The following is an 18,967-nucleotide window of genomic DNA, read 5'->3' on the forward strand; positions in this document are numbered from 1 at the left end:
CTAATTTGTCCTAAACCAGGACACTGAGATATCTGTGTGACAAGTAAAACAAAACAATAATGTCACTTTTTGCTGGAAAGAATCTTTGAATTGCTGAAAGGATTTAGAATCTGTAAATTAGTGTTGTCTAAGAAACTTCTCTATGTGTTTCCACAAAAGCAATCGTGGTTTTAAACAAGTCAAACCAATTAGATGGGTGGTTTCTGACTTTTTTTTTCTTTCTGTTAAATAACTTTCTGCTGAAAAATGCAGTAGGCTTAGGGTTGTAATACAGTGTGTAATTTGAACATTCCCATGTTTTCCAGCCTTGTCTAACTTGACCTAGTTAGTGTGGGCATCTGAACAGTTTTGCATAATGTTTCCATTCTATCTTCCATCTTTAATAGAATTAAAGATGAGAAGGGAGAATTTGAGAGAACTGAGGATTTTCTACACTATTTTGTCTTACCAGCTTTTTCCCCTCATGTTCCTTTTTGATGGTGCAGCTGTAGCCAGACTGAGCAGTGAAACAGTTGCTGGCACAGTCCCTGCCAAAGCTGCTGCTTGTCTGCAGTTTGCACTGCAGCTGCCTCCGCCCTTCCCACTTCTCTCTAAGGGGTTCCTTATCTGTGCCAGCTGTCCTTTCTCCAAACGTTCAAGTTTTCTTAGCCCAACACAAGACAACAATTTCTCTCTTAGCTGGATTAAACTGGAGGAGATCTTGTTGCTGCCTCTGCTGTTCTGATCTTGTGGGCAGCAGTGAGAGCATTTCATTACCCACAGAGACTCACCAGGCTCTGTGTTAGACAAGTTAGTTTTACACAGCCAAACATACAAAGGCAAATTTCTTATTTCCTTCAATTAAAAGGCCTTTTTGATTTTTGAGGGAGGCTCACCACCCTTCTTTGCACAGATCATGATGTGATTTTAGTTCATCTTGGGTGTAGGTAGTCAGAATTACATACAGGATACTTGGGGAAACTTCATCTCTGTCTTTATTTCTCCTGCAATTCTGCCACCTTTTTTCTAGCTTCAGTACCACTGATCATAAGGAGTGTTGGATTTACAGGTATCATAATACCTCTTATCTGAACACTGCCTAGTTTTTGTTACAGTGGCAATTGTGGTTTGGTTTGTTTTATATCACTGAAGTATCTTCCTCCCATGTGTCAGAGAAAGAATAAGGATGATCCCTCTTTCTGGGACACTGCCTCCCAAGGTGCTCCACAGGGGAAAGGATGCCATGTACTCCCGCGTCTAGATTGGCTTGTCCATCAGGATTCCTGGGATTTAATTTCAAAATGGGGGAAAACAGAGCAAAGTTATTAATGTCCTACCCCTGCCTATTAATTTCTTTTTGCTTCAAAATGGAGGTATTTTGTCTCTACTGAACGTAAGTACTCAATGTGACTTGAGAAATTTTACACTTCAGTTTAAGATTTAGCTAGAATGTCTGAATCAAAATCATGTCACTTTCAGATGTTACTGAATTCAGATGTTATGTGAATTAGAGCAGTTGTAAGATAGCTTTTTGCGCTCTGACCTCCCATCCTTTCATGCTTTTATAAGTTTGAGGAATAGCTAGGAGGAGATCCTCAGTCCCTTGCCTGAGGGCCAGGACTGATGACCACAGCACAGACTTTGGGGTCTGGAACAGCAGCCCTCTTGAGAATAGCAGATATCATCAGTATTTCTAAATATTTAACTTGAACAAGGAAATTGCTGACTGGCTCTCAGCAAATGATGTTGAGCTGTAAAGATGTGTGGGATTTGCTTGTTTTGTTTGGTTGGGTTTTTTTATTCAGACAGCTACTTCTTCATGGAAAGTGTCAAGTAGCTGTTTACAAGGAGTGATAGATGATGTTACGAATTAAGCACTTCCTTTAGTTTCCTTAGAGTCAGTCACTTGCTGTGATGGTCACTTATGCCCTTAATGTCGTCAAAATATTAGACTGTATGCAGGCTGGAAGAGTTAATTGTAAAGGTGAAAAAGGGGACATGTTATTGAAGTTCTGAATGGCCATAGCAGTGTTTTGTTCTACAAAGGAAGGACTGTGTGTGTGTGGCCTTCACCCAGGATGAAACTAACCTCAAGTAGTTGGATATTACTGTTGAATTACGGTTGGTTTGGGGAGTAAATCTGTAAAAGCTCTTCTCTTAGTTTGCGGAGTTGAAATATACTGACCTTCATGAATTTGGTGTGATCTTCAGATTTTCAGAATTTAGTATCTTGAGTCAAGTGCTACTAAAATTAATTTCTTTTTTGTTTGAAATCTGAGAACAGAAAAGGCTTATGGCTAAAGATGAGCCCAAGCCAGTATTTTCTTGCAAATGAAACATGGCTACAGCTGGTACTTTCCATAGCAGATGATTTGTTTGAGCACTCAAATTGTGAGGTGCTGTAATTAAGACCAGTGGAAGATTTGGGGATAGATGTCTAAAAAGATGTGCATGACCTAGGTGTATGACAGAAACAAGATGCTGAATTGGTGACTTGGGGGAAGAATAAAAATCTACCTGCCACCAAGTCTCATCAGAAAAAAGCTGAAGTATGTCAGATTGTTGTCTGAGTATTTCTGAAGGTTATATTACACATGTTAATTTTTAACATGTTGCAGAAACTTCTCTTTACCTGAGGAGCAGTAACTGACTTGTTCCCATGTTCCCATACACATATTTGATATCACAATACTGGGCACTCTCTCATAGATGTGATTTTCTTATCTATGGCTGTGTGCCTGAGTAATGCCATTGGTTTCCTCTAGGGTAATTTCTAGTTTCTTTCCCTACAATATCAAGTAGGTACTTAGTATGTATGAAATATATAAATCCAAGTATACACTCATCTTATTTTCTTACAGGCAAGAGCTCAGAGCATCTCCAAGACCATTTTTTGCTATAAGCATGAGATATGGATGAAGAACATTGCTTAAAATCAGTTATGTCTGGCTTTTGTACTATTGCTTAGTTCATTTGTAGCATAAAAAAATCACCCCAATAGCACTGATTTTTTTTTCTTAAGACTCATGGGTTTTATGTTGGTGTTTACAGTGGCACATCCAGAATAGGTAAAATGTACACATCAGCCTTTTTTACCTTAAGGCACATGAAAAAAGTCTGTGTGCAGCTGCAGTTAAAGCAGGAAGATAAATGTAGCATATGTGTCAGATGGAAAAACCTTATGACTTGGGAGCTGTGAGCTCTCATTTAGCAGTCAGTGGCAGTTCTGTCTGAAAGCAGCATCTTTACTCGCTATAGCAGTGGCTGCATGTGAGTAAGCAGGGAGTGGTGAAGCGAAAGTATCCGTCAAAGACCAAAATAAGCATGAGTTCCCTTCAAGTGTTGGCTAGAGGTGCTGTATCTTACCTACATTATCATGTGAATGAATAACACATGATGCCTTTCAGCATCTCTGTACAGCATTTCAATGTCAGTCTTTTCCCTCTTGTTTGTCCATGTTAATTTTTATAACCTCAGGAGATTGTGTCTGAAGTTCTGCGTCAGCTTCAGATCTCAGTGCTATAGTGACCTCTTGGAAGGGCATGTTAAACATGAGTACCAGTCATGGAGAATTAATTTGAGAACCAAAATATCATCATGAACTAGAAAAATACCTTAGTAATTTGTCGAATCTGTCATAATGAAGCTAATTTTACAGCAGAAAAAGGTATTCATTGCTATAAAGTGTGTAAAGATCCCATGATCCATAATATCTTTGAGCTAATTTGTAGTTTTGGAAGAAGACGTTTCTCTTACATATCTTTTAAAGGAAGAATACTTAGCTCGCTTAAAGCACCACAGGCAAATATTCCATGTTTGATCTCACTTGAACCTGACTGGCCAGTGCAGCCACCAGCTCTGTCCCCACACAGGGTGTAGAGCTGGCAGCAACCCTGTGACCTACAGCAGGAACAAGTACGGTTGCCTCGGGTCACTTCCTGCTTTTTCTCCAGCTGTAAATTTAGTAAGAGACATGGACACTTCTGAAATCTCACAAAGGAAAATCAGTTCTGCTTCCAGACATGTGACTTAAATTTTTATTGCAGAAGAATTTTTTATTCTTTTGGCCAGTCCACTTCCTCCAACACCAGAGTCCATGAGCAGAAATCCCTGAATTATAGCAGTCAACTCTTAGCATAGAATCAAGAATGAATGCATCATAAATTAACTAAGAAACCATGAAACCAAAGGTAGTCAGTGTAAAAGGAACATGCTTCTCGGTATACTCTGGAGTACCTTCCAGCACTTAAAGGTGCCTTATGAAAGATAGGGAGAGTTACTTTTTACACAGGCAGGTGGTCATAGGACAAATGGGAGCAGTTCCAGTGAAAAGAGGATAGATTTAGATTAGATGTTAGGAAGAAGTTCTTTGCTGTGAGGGTGGTGAGACGCTGGAAAACGTTTTCCATAGAAGCTGCAGATACCCCATCCCTGGAAGTGTTCAAGGCCAGGGTGGATGGGGCTCTGAGCAACCTGGTCTAATGAAAGGTTGGAACTGTATAATCTTCTAAGTTCCTTTCCAACCCAAACAGTTGTATGAATCTGTGGTACATATTTGCCTTTTCTTTTTCATGTCTCTATCAAGAAGTGTGGACAACAAGTTCATAAATACTGGCTTTTCCTAAAGGTACCTAGATAGGATTCTTAGCCGTCTCTTTTTTGGTCCCTTCACCTCTAACCTTCCCCAAGTAAGATCATTGGTAGTATTATAATGTAATTGAAGTGTTACATACTAGCATTACCTAATGTCTTGTTTTCTTTTTTTGTATATGTGTTTTAAACAGGAAGATGAACAGAACTGAATTTTAAGACCTAACTCCTGATGGGCTGGATTTTATCTTGGCAGGAGTTTTTGAAGATTGATGCAGTGAGAGAAGCAACAGCCAATGGCTTCAGAATCCATGGTCCCTCAGCAGGCAAAACAACATCTGATAAAGGGAAAAAGGCGGCAGCAGCAGCAAACTCAGCCTTCCATCAGTGATGGGGATGAGGATGTCTTCGTGTTTGAGGCAAATGAGGCTTGGAAGGATTTTCACAGCTCCCTTCTTCACTTTTTTGAAGCTGGAGAGCTCTGTGATGTTACACTGAAGGTGATTCTTGTCACATATCCATTGCATGTATCAGTCTGAAGATTAAGCTGCAGATAAGTGTGTTGGGAGTTGACTGTGAATATTGGCAGGGGTGTGGAAACCACAGAATACCTCTTGGATCTGAGACATCTCTAGAGATGCTATGGTTTTTTTTTCCTTATTTAGGAAGTTTACAGCTGAAATTTAAACACCTAAAATATTGACAATCTGAGAGAGGAAGTACATGACTTTGAGCTTATCCATCTTGCCTTCTCAGCAAGTTCCCACAGTTGGTCACTAATTGCTGTGCAATTCCAGCTACTTGTAGCCTCTTTTTTCTCAATATACTTTCATCCCCAATTTTATCTCCATGACTGCATTTTGTGTTTTGCTGGATTCTTCTCAGCAAACAGGATTTCTGGAACAAATCTAACTTCCAGCACTCTTTAAAGAAAGAAAGAAAAAAACCCCAGATGGTTGTGTTCTACAGCTGATCAAAGAGTAAAGAAAGAGAGGCATGAAACAAATTTTATGATTCTTACATAGCATTGCTCTAAGGCATTATTTGTAAACTCAGCTGTATATTACTTATATCTTGATTACAATAAATTTGTATTTAGCATGCATAGAAGTGGATGCCAGAACCTTTGAATATGAAGTATTGCTTAGCTAAACAACTTACTAGTTCAAGATAATTATTTAACGAATAGTGATGAAGCACAGTTCCTAAACCAAGAACAAATAACAGATGTCTTTAAGAGAAGTTGTTAGCCTGCTATTTTGACTGTTAGATATGAACAGGGAAAATCCTTGACAGATGTATGTCCCTGGTGTTACCAACCCTCCTCATCCCTTTTCTCGTTGACCTTGTTCTTATCTTCCTTCCTTTCCACCTACCCTTGCAAAAAAAAGGCAGAAAGTCTTATTTTATAAACGTAGTTCAGTGCATATTCCTGCTATGGAAACTTGCCTTGGAAAAAACACTTTACTGGGCCTGCAGTTTAACTTTCCCTAAGTTAGGCTTGTATTAATGTTCATTTGTATGATCTGTGTGGAGCTATTTTGGTAACTTAAGAATGTTAGATGACATGACTTGGCTTCCAGTGGAGGCTAGAGCGACCTGTGGATATACATCTTATTGTATGGCTTCCTAAATGAGGGATTTTCAAGTAACTGCTAACTATGTACTTGAATTAGAATTTTCAGGGGGGCTTGATTTTTCTTCCTGTAGTGCTCAGGTCTCACTCATGTTGTAAGAATAATCAGATTTCTACTGAACTTTCTGCTTTTGTGTGTGACCTGAGTTAGTGAGCAATTCTAGCATTGCTTTTGTGAGACCAATTATTGAATTTTTGTTTTAACTGCTGGCTCTTAAAACATGATAGTTAGTAACTGGAGGGGAACTCTGATTTCAAAATAGCAAGAGAATGCTGTATAACTGGTCAAAGGTCTCCCTGCCCATGGCAGGGGATGGAATGAGATAACCTTTAAGGTCCCTTCCAACCCAAACCATTCTGTAATTTAAAATTAAGCAGATTTGGGTAACATAGTAAAGCCACTTAATTCAAAAGAAAGGTTTAATGAGAGAGTGGGATGATGGGCAGAATTAAAGTATCTGAAGGTAAGAATGGCCTGAGAGCTTTCCCTGATACAGCAGACCACGAGTAGCATCTTTCTGCATCAATACTGTAGTTAGTTGGAGTGCTGATGGTGTAACAATGATAAGCCGTGGAAGCACACAGGAGGACTCCCTCTGCTCCAAAAGTTAAATTCTGGAATTTCACCTACTCTCCTGCTGATGTTATATGAACAGTCTTAGAAGGCTGTTAGAAGGTGGAGAGTGGCAGATGAACACCATCTGCTTTTCTCCTGGTGGTTTGCTTTTTGTTCATTTGGTAGGTCGTAATTGTTCCTTCTGGGGTGATCTGAAGTAATCACACTGAAGAATCCATTTTTTCCTCTTTTTTAATCTGCATACTCTTTCTTGTGTGTTTGCTTTGTCTAGTCAGCTCACTGCTCACCAGGTAGGTTACACTTGTGTTGATCATACTCTTTAAAAAGGTTAGAGCAAGTGACTATTGAATCAGAGCTAGAAAAAAAACCCGAAATATCCTTTATAATTTAGTATCTTTTTTTTTTCTTAAATGCACAGCAGCTCTCTGTAACACCTTCATCTGAAAGTGAACATGTAATTTGAGTCCATCAGGGAAACTGGTTGCTTATGTCAGCCAGCTATCCTTTTACGTTAGTGCAGAGTGACAAAGGCTGTAAGAAAGCACTCCTGGAACACATATAAGAAGTGGATTGTTCATTTACTTTCACTACTTAGATTATTTTTTAATGTAGTGGAATTCTAGAATTTTGTACATGAAAAGCTATATTTTACATTTTCTCATCAGAATTTTGAGAAATACCTTTTCTTTATGGGGAGTACACTGTCTTTTGTGGATAAACATTCTAAAAATATTGAAGTAATTGGTAACTTTTAATAATCCCTGAAATAGCTGTTATTCCTGTGTTTTTACATGAATTTGCTTCTATAAACATCAGTTCTTCAACAGTAGGTGAAGTCCAGAAGTCCAAAAATCTAAATTAAGTAGTTTAAAAATGTCCCTTTCTAATTTTCCCCCATTAAGTCTCTGAGCACATATAAAACAAGTGTCTAGCAGTCTGCTCCTGTCTCCAAGATGCATCTAGAATATTTCTAAGGATATTTCCTAAGTCTTTTAAAGAAAGGCAAGTTCAGTTCATCACTGCTATTGCTTACCTGTGTTACAGCTTTGCTCTACTCTCATGGCCAAGCTACAATTTAGAATTCCTTGGGATACTTGGATGTAATATCAAACACAGGACAAAAGGGGTTAATTTGTGTGGACGGAATACATGGAGTCCAGAATTCTTATTTCAGTTTCACTGTTCCTGCTTTCACAGCCAAAACTGGCATTCCAGTAAAACATTGGCGCTTTTTTTGTTCTTTTCTCTTTCAGATTGGTTCAAAGCTAATCTCCTGCCACAAACTGGTGCTAGCTTGCGTTATCCCGTACTTCCGAGCCATGTTTCTTTCAGAAATGGCTGAAGCCAAGCAGAAGCTGATTGAGATCAGGGACTTTGACGGCGATGCCATCGAGGACCTGGTGAAGTTCGCATACTCCTCGCGGCTCACGCTGACGGTGGATAACGTGCAGCCCCTCCTGTATGCCGCTTGCATCCTGCAGGTAGAGCTGGTGGCGAAGGCCTGCTGTGAGTACATGAAGCTGCACTTCCACCCCTCCAACTGCCTGGCAGTCAGGGCGTTTGCAGAGAGCCACAACCGCATTGACCTGATGGACATGGCTGATCAGTTTGCTTGTGAACATTTCACAGAAGTGATGGAGTGCGAGGACTTTGTGGGTGTGTCACCACAGCACCTCCATAAACTCCTGTCCTCCAGTGACCTGAATATTGAAAATGAAAAGCAAGTTTACAATGCTGCTATTAAGTGGCTGCTGGCTAATCCACAGCATCACGCTACATGGCTGGATGAGATCCTTGCACAGGTAGGGCAGACCAAGGCACCAAGTCCCTGTCTCATCACTGATTTAGCTGTGTAATCAGCTCTTTGTACTTCAGTAGATCTCAAGGTGAAAAATGTTTTTAGGTTTTGGTGCCTCATCCAGTATTCAGTGTTGGGAGCTGACAGTGGAAGCAAGTTAGAGTTCTTGAATACTGGAGAGAAGTGATACTCTCCTGTTTCTGTAGAGAGTTCACTTTATGCTCATGGCTGGGAGGTGGGGAACCAACAAAAATCTGCATCTGTGGTTGAACAGAAATACTTTATACTGACCCAAAACAGAGAGAATATAAATCCATCACTTCACTTGGCTTGCCACTCCTATAGCCTGATATGCTCACTGTCCTTGCTGTTATGTATTTGTACTTAAGAAAGGAGGCAAAGCTGTTGCATTTTCTTACATGGCTAGGAAAGGAAACTAAGAGAGATGTGTCACATCAAGTTGTGTCGCAGTATTTGAGACAGGTGTGGAGAGCCTGTACTGGGAAGAATTTGCATACCATGTGCTGCAAAACATTCCGTGTGTCTTGGCAGGTAGGATTGGCTGGGCAGTTTTAGTTGTCACTGAACTCCAGCTTGATTATTTTGCATTTGGCTGAATTGATAATATTGGCATTATGTGAGTAAGGAGAGGTCCACTGAGATGCTGCTGTCATTGTCTTCCTGAATAATTTTTCACATTTCCTAGGAAAAGATGGTCTATTAGCTGTCTCCCAAAAACCTTCAGTTTCATCTAGACTAGCATGAGGTTTTTGGTACAAAAATCCCCTCTTTATTATGCTATACTTAAACTTAGAAGCAATATAATTAAAGATTTTTTAAAATAAGTTTATATTTATTGCCCAATTATACTAGCAGATAAGATTAGCAGTTGAATTCTATTGATGGAAACCAGAGACTAGATTCAAGCAAAGAAAAAGTAAACCCCTTCTTGTAAATATGGGCTATTTGCCAGAGCATATGGAGACATCAGTTGACTTGGACATTACTGCTAGCAGAAGACATGCCTGGGCTTCTAGACATTGATTATCTATGTCATATTCAGCCTTATGGGTTTCACTGTTATAATGAGGTTCTGAATTTAACAGCCTGGAGTTCTTACCATGTCACTAACCTTAGAAGCTTGTCAGCAGGGCTAGAGTGGTACTTTAAAGTAGCCTCAAATAAGCTGGGCCAAAATAAAGGAAGTGGGACTGAAAGCAAGGAGGTGAGGAAGAACAGGTAGAGACACAAGCTTGCTTCAAGGCAAAGATGCTTGTCAGTGCTATAACAGCCCCATCCTGCTGCTCTGAGAAGCACTGGAGGTACTGGACTTTTGCACCATTGCTGTTGAGCCAGCTGAGAGCTGCTTGACAGTGTTGACTCCAAACCTTAGGAAGTCAGGTGGAGATTTGCTTCAGTTCCCCCCACTAACATCTGTCCCACCTTTGCCTCTGATTGTATTCTGCACTGTTTGTCTTAAAAAGAAGGATGAAAAGTTTGCTAAAATAAATGGCAGGAAGGATTTAGAGAAGGAAACAATTAGCTCTCAATATTGATTACTTTCTTTTAAATTTGAAGTCTGACAAGTTTGCCTTAAAGAAAGGTGATACTGCGCTAGCAATACCTCCTTTATAGACACTTAGTTCATGGTGACTGTTTCCTTTTTTGACTTGCCACCCAAAGAAAATGAGCCATTTTCCAATGAACAAGCCCTCTTATACTGGTATAGCAATGAGCTGAAGATTCATACCCAACAGCAGACTAACCTGACAAAGCCCTGGTAAAGCCGCAGGTGCTGCTTGCATCACACTGGGCAGGTGCAGGTGCAGCATGGGCAGCAGCTCATCTCTTTCCTCAGCACTGCCTGGGCCAAGGGACACTTCTCCTCTGTGCCTGAAATACAAATGGTTGTAGCAAACATCACCGAAAAGAACTGTTCATATCGCTGTTGTCTGGAGCAACTCTGAGAGCTGCTCTCCTTACTGAGAAGAATGGAGCTGCTGGCTGGCTCCAGAGCTGCCGGCTGCTGCATGTGCAGCACTGCATGGTGACTCTTAGCAGTTCAGCCACTTTCTCCAACTGTGTTCATTTCTGTGTCAGGTACGGCTGCCTCTCTTGCCCATTTGTTTCCTTATGGGTGTTGTGGCAAAGGAAGAGATTGTCAAGCAGAATCTAAAATGTAGGGATTTGCTGGATGAAGCAAGGAACTACCACCTTCACCTGAGCAGCAGGGCAGTGCCTGACTTTGAGTACTCCATTCGCACAACACCAAGGAAGCAGACTGCTGGTAATTAAATGTGTGTCTGGTAATCCAGTAGGGAGTGGTGTGGAGAAAAAGCAGCACATTTGTGCAGGTGTCTTGATATCAAGCAGGTATAGCTTGATATCGAGGGTTGTTAATGACTTAATGCAAAATTGGGAAAGCCATTATGTACCTCCCTAGTATTTCGGTAATGTGCTGCATTTTCCTAGCAGAACTTTAGCAGTCATTTTCTTTCTTTAAAGCATTAATAATTTATCTGGATTAGCTCTATCTGTATTAAAGCCAGAGCTGTTATGTATGTTATGACCTGGCAATCTGTTCAAAGCTGTACCACAAACAGTGGACAGTTATCTTTTGGTGTTGAAGGTTGAGCTAACTTGTAAAGTCTTCGACTAACCTACACCAAAAGTGAGTGATGAATGTTGTCTGCAGATCACAATTTCTGTATCATTATATTTAACAAACAATGGGTTTATCTCCTTAAGTCAAACAACAAAAAGCATATTTAAAATAGGCATTGTTTTTACAAGAGCACAGATAGCTAATTGCTGTAGCAGTATGTCAAGCAAAGGCCAAAATCCAGTACCCAGGTTATGAAGGGCAATGACTGTGCACCTTGAAGTAAAATACAACTTCCCCCAAATTATGTCATTTTCAGTTTGCTCTGCTATACAACTGTTTTTTCCCATCCTCCTGCTAGTTCATTGTGAACCTGTTTTGTGTTCTCCAGGTGTGCTGTTCTGTGTCGGTGGCAGAGGTGGATCAGGTGACCCCTTCCGCAGCATTGAGTGTTACTCCATCAGTAAGAACAGCTGGTTCTTCGGCCCTGAAATGAACAGCAGGAGGAGGCATGTGGGTGTGATCTCTGTGGGAGGTCAGTAACTCTATTCAAGCAACCCCAGGCAAAAGAGACTTGTTTGCTCCTGTTGCAGTGTTGGTACTTTTACTAGCTGTACAAGAAGTAAACTAATTGCTTAATTGTTGGATAGTCATCAGTTTAGTAAAGCTTCTCCCCCTTTGAAGGAGTGTTTGGTCCTGAGCCAATCTGAGACTGTGCTTATGGAAAAAACATTACTGCGAACTGACAGAGTTGGGCTGTTCAGACTTGGGAAGAGACCTTGTGGCCTTTTTGTACTTTACAGGCTTTTTAGTGGGGCCTGTTGTAATAGGACAAGAGATAATGGTTTTAAACTAAGAGAGGGTAGATTTAAACTAAGAGAGGGTAGATCTAAACTAGATATCAAGCAGAAGTTTTTTACAGTGAGGTTGATGAAAACCTGGAACAGGTTGCCCAAAGAGGTGGTAAATGTCCCATCTCTGGAAGTGTTCAAGGTCAGACTGGATGGTGCTATAAGCAATCTGAAAATAAAAATGTCCCTGCTCATTGCAGAGGGGCTGGACTAGATGACCTTTAAAGGTTCCTCCCAGCCCAACTGAACTGTATATAGATCTGGCCTTAAATAGGTGATTTTTTAAAAATCCATTTATAAAGAAATGGCCTTATACAGCAGTTACCCAGAATTTGCTAGTACTCATAATGGTTCCCTTCCTACTTAAATCCATCCTGGAAAGTTACTAAGACCATAACTCTTCTAAGAGCAGACCTAGCTTTATTTTTGGGTCTCCATCTTCTGAAAACAGATCTGTGCAGTCCAGAGCAGCTTAGCACCAATAATGCAGCTTTCTCTTGTACTTTAGCAGCCCCTCTGTTGCTGCAGCAGAACAGAGATAATTTTTCTTCATATAAAATCTGGAGAAACTGGTACATGTATCTGAACTGATTTGACCTGCACTACTTAAATTATGGGAAGGTTTTTTGTTTACATAATCTCAAGCTTTGTATAAAAGTTCACATTAGAATAGATTCCTGGTTGAGTACAGCATATAAAACTCTGATACTGAAAACATTTTAAAACTTTAACCTTTATTTGACCTCTTTGTCTCTACTTAGGCAGGGATATTATATAAATGAAAACTGAAATGTTGCCAAGCAATCTCTGATTTAAAAGATGTCTGTGTGTTCAGGTAAAATCTACGCAGTAGGTGGACATGATGGAAATGAACACTTAGGAAGCATGGAAGTATTTGATCCTCTCACAAACAAGTGGATGATGAAGGCATCAATGAACACAAAGAGGTATATGTGTCCCACACTCCAAGTCCTAGTCTGTGGTGTACCATTTCTTGCTGATACTGAAAAACATCCTGTCCTGCTTTTTTTTGGGGTTTCCAAACTGTTCTATTTCTAGGAATTTCTTTCCCCTATTTTGGCACTTTATGCTATGAATGTATCACCCTTCTGTTCTTTTTTTGGAGGAGTTGGCTTCTGGACCAGGGATATTTTCTACTCCAGCTATGCTTGCATTCTGGTGTCCAGGGCCTTTCCTCTGTGCCCATTTAACAACTTGGAACTGATGAACTGATTCTGTGGGGTTTTTGCTCCTTTTAGGAATGAGTGAGATAACTGCCAGCATAACATGAGAAGTGAAATACTTCATTGTGAAAATAAAAAAAGTTAAATACTACACCAGGAAACAAATAGCTGCCTGTGTTTTTCACACAAAAGGCCAGAAGCACGCAATCTGAAAGCCAGATTGAGGACTTTTTTTTGTCTTGACATTTAAGATTCTTATAAGGAGTTACTGGACTCACAGATCTGTATTTTTTTTTCTGCTGTTATTTAAATCAGTGTCCCTAATTCTGCATTCTCTTGTGTTTGTTTTTCAAAGCATCACATACAAGTAGGAGTGAAATAATAAGTATGGCTTAAGTCTAAAAGCTATTTGTAGCTGTGACCTAGTTAAAGTAGAAGAACCCAGACTCCTAGAAGTGGCTTGCTCTACTTCTTCCATCCTACCACCACCCCAGGGCATAATCTCAGCAACAATCAGCCCTAGATTTCTGTGACATTTATTTCTGAGTACCCAGGTAAATGAAAGGGCTGCTGTGCCTTGGCTACCTCCCAGCTCTACTCCTCCCATTCATGGAAGTTTTGGAATACTTAGTGGAGAAAAATGCCACCATGAAGTGGTGTCTCTGTTACCTGCTGAGAGAATTTAAGATAAGACCAGGATATTGCCACAGTGTTTGTTCTGTAGAAAGATTGTGCCTCCCTTGCTCCTGCCTCAGTATCTCTGAACCTTCCCTCTTTAATGAGACAAGAATGTTGTCATTAACATGGTAATTCACCTTACTTGGTGGTTAAAGCAGAAACTTAATGCTCATAATTCTAGACCATACTTTGAATTTTATAATACTGATTGTACTCTAATATTGGTAGATTTATTAGAAACAAATCTGACAACCATTTTAACACTCAATTAAAAAACACCAGAATGGAAGAAACTGCAATCAAACTTGCTAGAGTTCAGCTATTTAATATCCAGCACAAGTTTGCCTTTTAATATTTATTAGTATCACCCCCAATCATTCTCAGATGGTTCCAGCCAGCTATACCAAAGAAGTTAAAACCAGTAGGTTTTGGTTCATCTTCGGATTTAATAAAATAGAGAAATCATATCTAAGACATTGTCATGTATCCAAGTATGTGAGGAGAGGACTTGGCCTTAGAGTTGACATGCAGTGAAAAGGACACAGGTGTGCAGAGGGCCAGAGACATGATTTACTATAAACATCACTTTTAAAATTTCCATTACTCTTTTCCCCATAGTTTGAAACAGGTGCCATTCATGTACCATGGTACTTGCTGTGTGGCTGCCTCTGGTTAAGGACTTGTACTGAGGTATTGCTGCTGTCGTTCCCTAGGAGAGGCATCGCCCTGGCGTCCCTGGGCGGCCCCATTTATGCCATTGGGGGCTTGGATGACAACACTTGCTTCAGTGACGTGGAGCGCTACGACATCGACTCAGATCGCTGGAGCACTGTGGCTTCCATGAACACTCCCCGGGGAGGCGTTGGCTCTGTAGCCCTGGTGGTGAGTCACTGCTGGGGAGCCCACCTGCTCTTCAATGCTGCATTCACAAAGCAGAACACAAGGTCTGAAATAAAATGCAGCTGGTGGGTCTGAGCACTTCTAGTCATCAAAATCCTGTGCAAAAAGTGAGGATACTTACGATAGTACTCACAGAAAATTGAACTGTTTCAACAGTATTGGAAGCACTGGGAGGAGTACTGTTCTAATGACATCAGTAGTGCTTCCTGTATTCATCCTGTATTCATCAATAGTCAGCTTCCTCAGCTGATTGGTTTGTCGTGGTCATTATGTTTAAAGGTACCAGATGCGTGCTCTACTTTAATCCCCCCCCCTTTTAACCCCCCCCCCCCCCCCCCGTGCTCTGAAAAATACCTGCAACACTACAAAACTGTTGCACTTCTTTCATTGGAAGAGATACATTTATGTTAGATAATTAAATCTGTCATTGTAATTCTTAAATGAAAGTGGATATACAATTTTTTCGTATAATTTTAACACTGCTTAGAAAAGCTGAGTAAAGGCAACTACATCACAAATAATCCTTGTACAACTGTTTTCCAGAACCATGTTTATGCCGTGGGTGGCAATGATGGTGTAGCATCTCTTTCCAGTGTGGAGAAATATGATCCCCACTTGGATAAGTGGATAGAAGTAAAAGAAATGGGTCAGCGAAGGGCTGGGAACGGTGTCAGTGAGCTCCACGGCTGCTTGTATGTTGTGGGTGAGTAGGGATGTGGCATTTTGTAGTGCTGCTGCTGCTGCCAAGTGCTTGGCTTTGGAAGAGGCTGTTGCTGCTAGAGGGACAGATAGAGCTGACCTGTACTTGGTGTTCTTGGGCAGGAGAAGAATGCAAGCACAACCAGGTCATGCTTAAACAAAGGTACATTAGCAAGGAAATGAAAAGCAGCTCCTAACCCACATTTCAGGAGGGCTGATCTGTTCAGGACAACATGTCTTTATTAGAAAATCCTCTCAAGATTCAGTACTCTTGAGTTTCCTTTTAGGAAATGATTCTTAAGTTCACATGCTTTCAAATATAACTCTAGTTGTATTCTGAGTGTAGACAACAGTAGCTTTTTTTGCACTTATTCCACACCTTCTTGTCTTGAGTGCTAGCTTGTATTTACCTGCTTTCCTGAGAGAGGAACATGCCAAGTAGGTGTGCCACGTAATAAAGCTCTGACTTGTGTATTATTTTAAGTGCTTAAATAGGTTTTGAACAAAATGCTCCTCTGACAGTTTCCCCAGCAAGAGGAATGCTTCACTAAGTCTTATACGAAATTTTTCCCCTACTCCAATATTTGCCAATGCTGTAATTTGAGAACACTGCTAGGGTGTGTTTTGCATAAAGTAAAATAAGTTTGAAACCATCCTTTTACTGGTGTTAGGTTTCTTTCTCTTCCAATCAGGAAGCTGTTTCATTATAAATATGATGAATTCAGAGAGAAAAATAATAAAATTAGAATCCTTGCAACTTAAGTAGAAGAAAATTATTGCTCTGGGAAATTATTATGCTTGAGCAGTGAGAAGAGAGTGAGCTGTTAGATTAATTTTTAGGAGTTTGTAAAGTTCTGGTAGGGAGAATGCTGGACAGGACCCCCTGAATGCTGAGAACTATCTGATGCCAGTCTTGGATATTCCCTGCACCAGGAGTGACAAAAGCTGACCCTGTGATGGTTGTTTGCAGGTGGGTTTGATGACAACTCGCCCCTGAGCTCGGTGGAGCGGTTTGACCCACGCTGTAACAAATGGGAATATGTGGCAGAGCTCACAACTCCAAGGGGTGGTGTTGGCATAGCGACACTGATGGGAAAAATTTTTGCAGTTGGAGGTCATAATGGCAATGTGTACCTGAATACAGTGGAAGCATTTGATCCCATAGTGAACAGGTAATTTCAAATGTTTTGTTTGTCCTAATAAGACAAGGAAATCTGCCTGTATGAAAACGTAGCGGCATAGAAGCAGTGTGCAGGAGGAGCCTAGCTGTTATTTCCTGGTAATAATTGAGTAATATCCATGGCTATCAATGCAGGACTGCCTCTTACATCACTAGGGCAGTCTTGTAATATTTAAGCACCTCCTCCTCCTCTGCTCCTCTCTATTCTTGTCATCGCCCTTTCATTCAGTAACAATCTATATTCTTCTACTTGTTTCAGTCTGATTTTGCACTAAATGGGGTGCATTTTTGTGCACAGTGAAGAGATAGGCAGTGTAATAGAATTTCAGGCACAGAAAATACTTTCAGGTTGCTCAGAAAGGGCAGAAACTTATTTTTCTTTTTCTCCTGTAGGTGGGAACTCGTGGGCTCAGTGTCACACTGCAGGGCAGGGGCAGGCGTGGCTGTGTGCTCCTGTCTCAGCAGCCAGATCCGGGATGTAGGCCAAGGATCCAGCAATGTTGTGGATTGCATGTGAGCTCTGCCACCTCCTCCAAATTTCCAAAGGAAAGCTACAAGGGAGGCACCATAGAGCTTCTAAACACTATGTTTTGTGTGGTTAAGGAATAAATCCAGCACATTTTCTTTGTGAAAATGGTATTTTCTGCAACTGTAAAGCTTTTGGTGGCTTTCTATCCATAGTGATACAGAAAAGCCTGTGAAAACATGGAATAAACGTGTGAATCGCAGGAACAAACCTGCCAAGAACTGCAATCATCCCATTTTTGAGAAGCTGCAATTTCAAAATCATTTGAACGAGCTGTTGCAAGGACTCAATATTGAACTGTAAATCAGGCATGTGGTAAGGAGAGCAACAGCAGCTACCACTGCTGAGCTTCCCCCACAGCCCTGCTACATGTTCTCTGGAGGACTCAAGTGCCATTTAATTTATTTTCTGGAATGAGTCTTAAACATTTCCCAATTGTACAAGAACTTTGTAACAGAAGGTGTCTCTAGTTTTAGAAGTAACGACATATCTGATGTACCCTGAGATAATTGAGGCAGAGAAGTTCACTGCTTACCTCCCAAGGGAATGCTGGCAGCAGTGGAAATTGCAGGGATGCTGTCTGAAAACTGTCTTTCAAAGTACTTTCTCAAGCTAATAAACTTGTTAGAAAGCTGGAAAGATTCTTGACCTGAGTTCAGCCACTGGAATACTGCCATTCTCTAGTCTTCCATAAAATTTGTAGTTACTACCCCCTTTCCAAAGGAGAGTTTCTGTTGAGAGGTCCTGAAGTAACCAGTATAATTTCTCCTATTTTGAGATGGTAGTGTGTAAAAATGTAGGCTTCAGTGGTGTCTTGAATCACCATTGTTATAGAAAATGGAAATGCATAATAAAATTTTTGGTATTCTGTAAAACTTTTGAAGTGCAACACTAGAAGACTCGACTGATTTCAGTATCCAGTAGCAACTCTGGTAACATTCTCGAGTTACTTGCTCTTTTAAGGGAGCAGATAAATGACCTCAAAACCTTAAATGAATCAAAGAGAGTCAGCAAGAAAGATAATTGGGAATAAATGAGTACTTCCATCAAAAATTGAGATAGCTACATAACAGCCCTGCATATAATGATATCTTGTTACACCATTACAAACCCTGAATCCTGAGTAAAGTCCTGCAGGAAAGACTGCAGATTCCTGTTCCTGCATCACCTTGAACAGACCAACAACTGACAATCCTTTGTGACCAAAGTTTCACAATTACTAGGTTATTCTAAATGCACAGGGAGAGCAGCAAACTTCTCTGTATTCAGAAGAAGTGGAAGAAGCAGGACAGCCGGAGTGAGGAGGCACAGTCGTGTTTTTCTGCTAAGTTACCATCATTTGGCTTTCCTGCCCAAAATAGCTTTGCACTTTGGTGCACTTTTTGCACCCAGGGACAAAGGGAACTGTACTGTAAATAATGAAATATTGCAATAAAACATTTGTACTTCAAAGCACCTCATTTGTTTTATGTCTGGAGCATACTGGTGCTGGGAAACATTACAGCATTGAGTATTTTTTTGGTTTCTGCAGTGAATATTTCTCAACAGGAAGCTTCTGTTAGCAGAGAGAATCCTGCATTAAAGCCATGGGCTGCACCACCCTGCTGCCCTCCTCACAAGGATGTGGTTACCCTCATGGCTCTTGACCTGACTCTGAAGTGTGGAAAAGAGGGATAAAGGTTCCCTCTCTGGGACCAAATGGATGTCCTCACTAACATAAACCTTGAGTTTACCAAAAGGCCCTGACTGTGTGTAGTGGTTTTGCAC

The 18,967-nt window shown here is 40.6% G+C and overlaps 1 protein-coding gene across 2 annotated transcripts; it reads left to right on the plus strand.

Annotated features, from left to right (window-relative positions):
* Positions 1 to 4,752: 4,752 nt before the first annotated feature.
* KLHL8 (kelch like family member 8) lies at positions 4,753 to 18,652 on the plus strand. Of its 2 annotated transcripts, XM_041480680.1 has the most exons (9): positions 4,753 to 5,069; positions 8,036 to 8,584; positions 10,681 to 10,867; positions 11,574 to 11,717; positions 12,869 to 12,980; positions 14,609 to 14,777; positions 15,339 to 15,498; positions 16,465 to 16,666; positions 17,068 to 18,652. In XM_041480680.1, the coding sequence occupies exons 1-9, from the start codon at positions 4,866 to 4,868 to the stop codon at positions 17,189 to 17,191; spliced, it is 1,851 nt and encodes a 616-aa protein (XP_041336614.1). In that variant the 5' UTR covers positions 4,753 to 4,865; the 3' UTR covers positions 17,192 to 18,652. The 2 variants fall into 2 exon arrangements, with proteins under 2 accessions (XP_041336614.1, XP_041336615.1); XM_041480681.1 differs by lacking the exon at positions 10,681 to 10,867 and having other exon boundaries at positions 4,754 to 5,069; positions 8,036 to 8,288.
* Positions 18,653 to 18,967: the final 315 nt, after the last annotated feature.

The sequence above is a fragment of the Pyrgilauda ruficollis genome, unplaced genomic scaffold (genome assembly GCF_017590135.1).
Source record: "Pyrgilauda ruficollis isolate IOZ18807 unplaced genomic scaffold, ASM1759013v1 scaffold523, whole genome shotgun sequence".
NCBI classification, from domain to species: domain Eukaryota; kingdom Metazoa; phylum Chordata; class Aves; order Passeriformes; family Passeridae; genus Pyrgilauda; species Pyrgilauda ruficollis.

What these genes read in the sequence shown, in the direction of transcription:
- KLHL8 (XM_041480680.1), top strand. Translation starts at nt 4,866, where the DNA reads ATGGCTTCAGAATCCATGGTCCCTCAGCAGGCAAAACAACATCTGATA. An exon ending in TCTGTGATGTTACACTGAAG is followed by an intron (nt 5,070 to 8,035) that starts GTGATTCTTGTC and finishes TTTCTCTTTCAG; the next exon opens with ATTGGTTCAAAGCTAATCTC. An exon ending in TTTGATCCCATAGTGAACAG is followed by an intron (nt 16,667 to 17,067) that starts GTAATTTCAAAT and finishes TTTCTCCTGTAG; the next exon opens with GTGGGAACTCGTGGGCTCAG.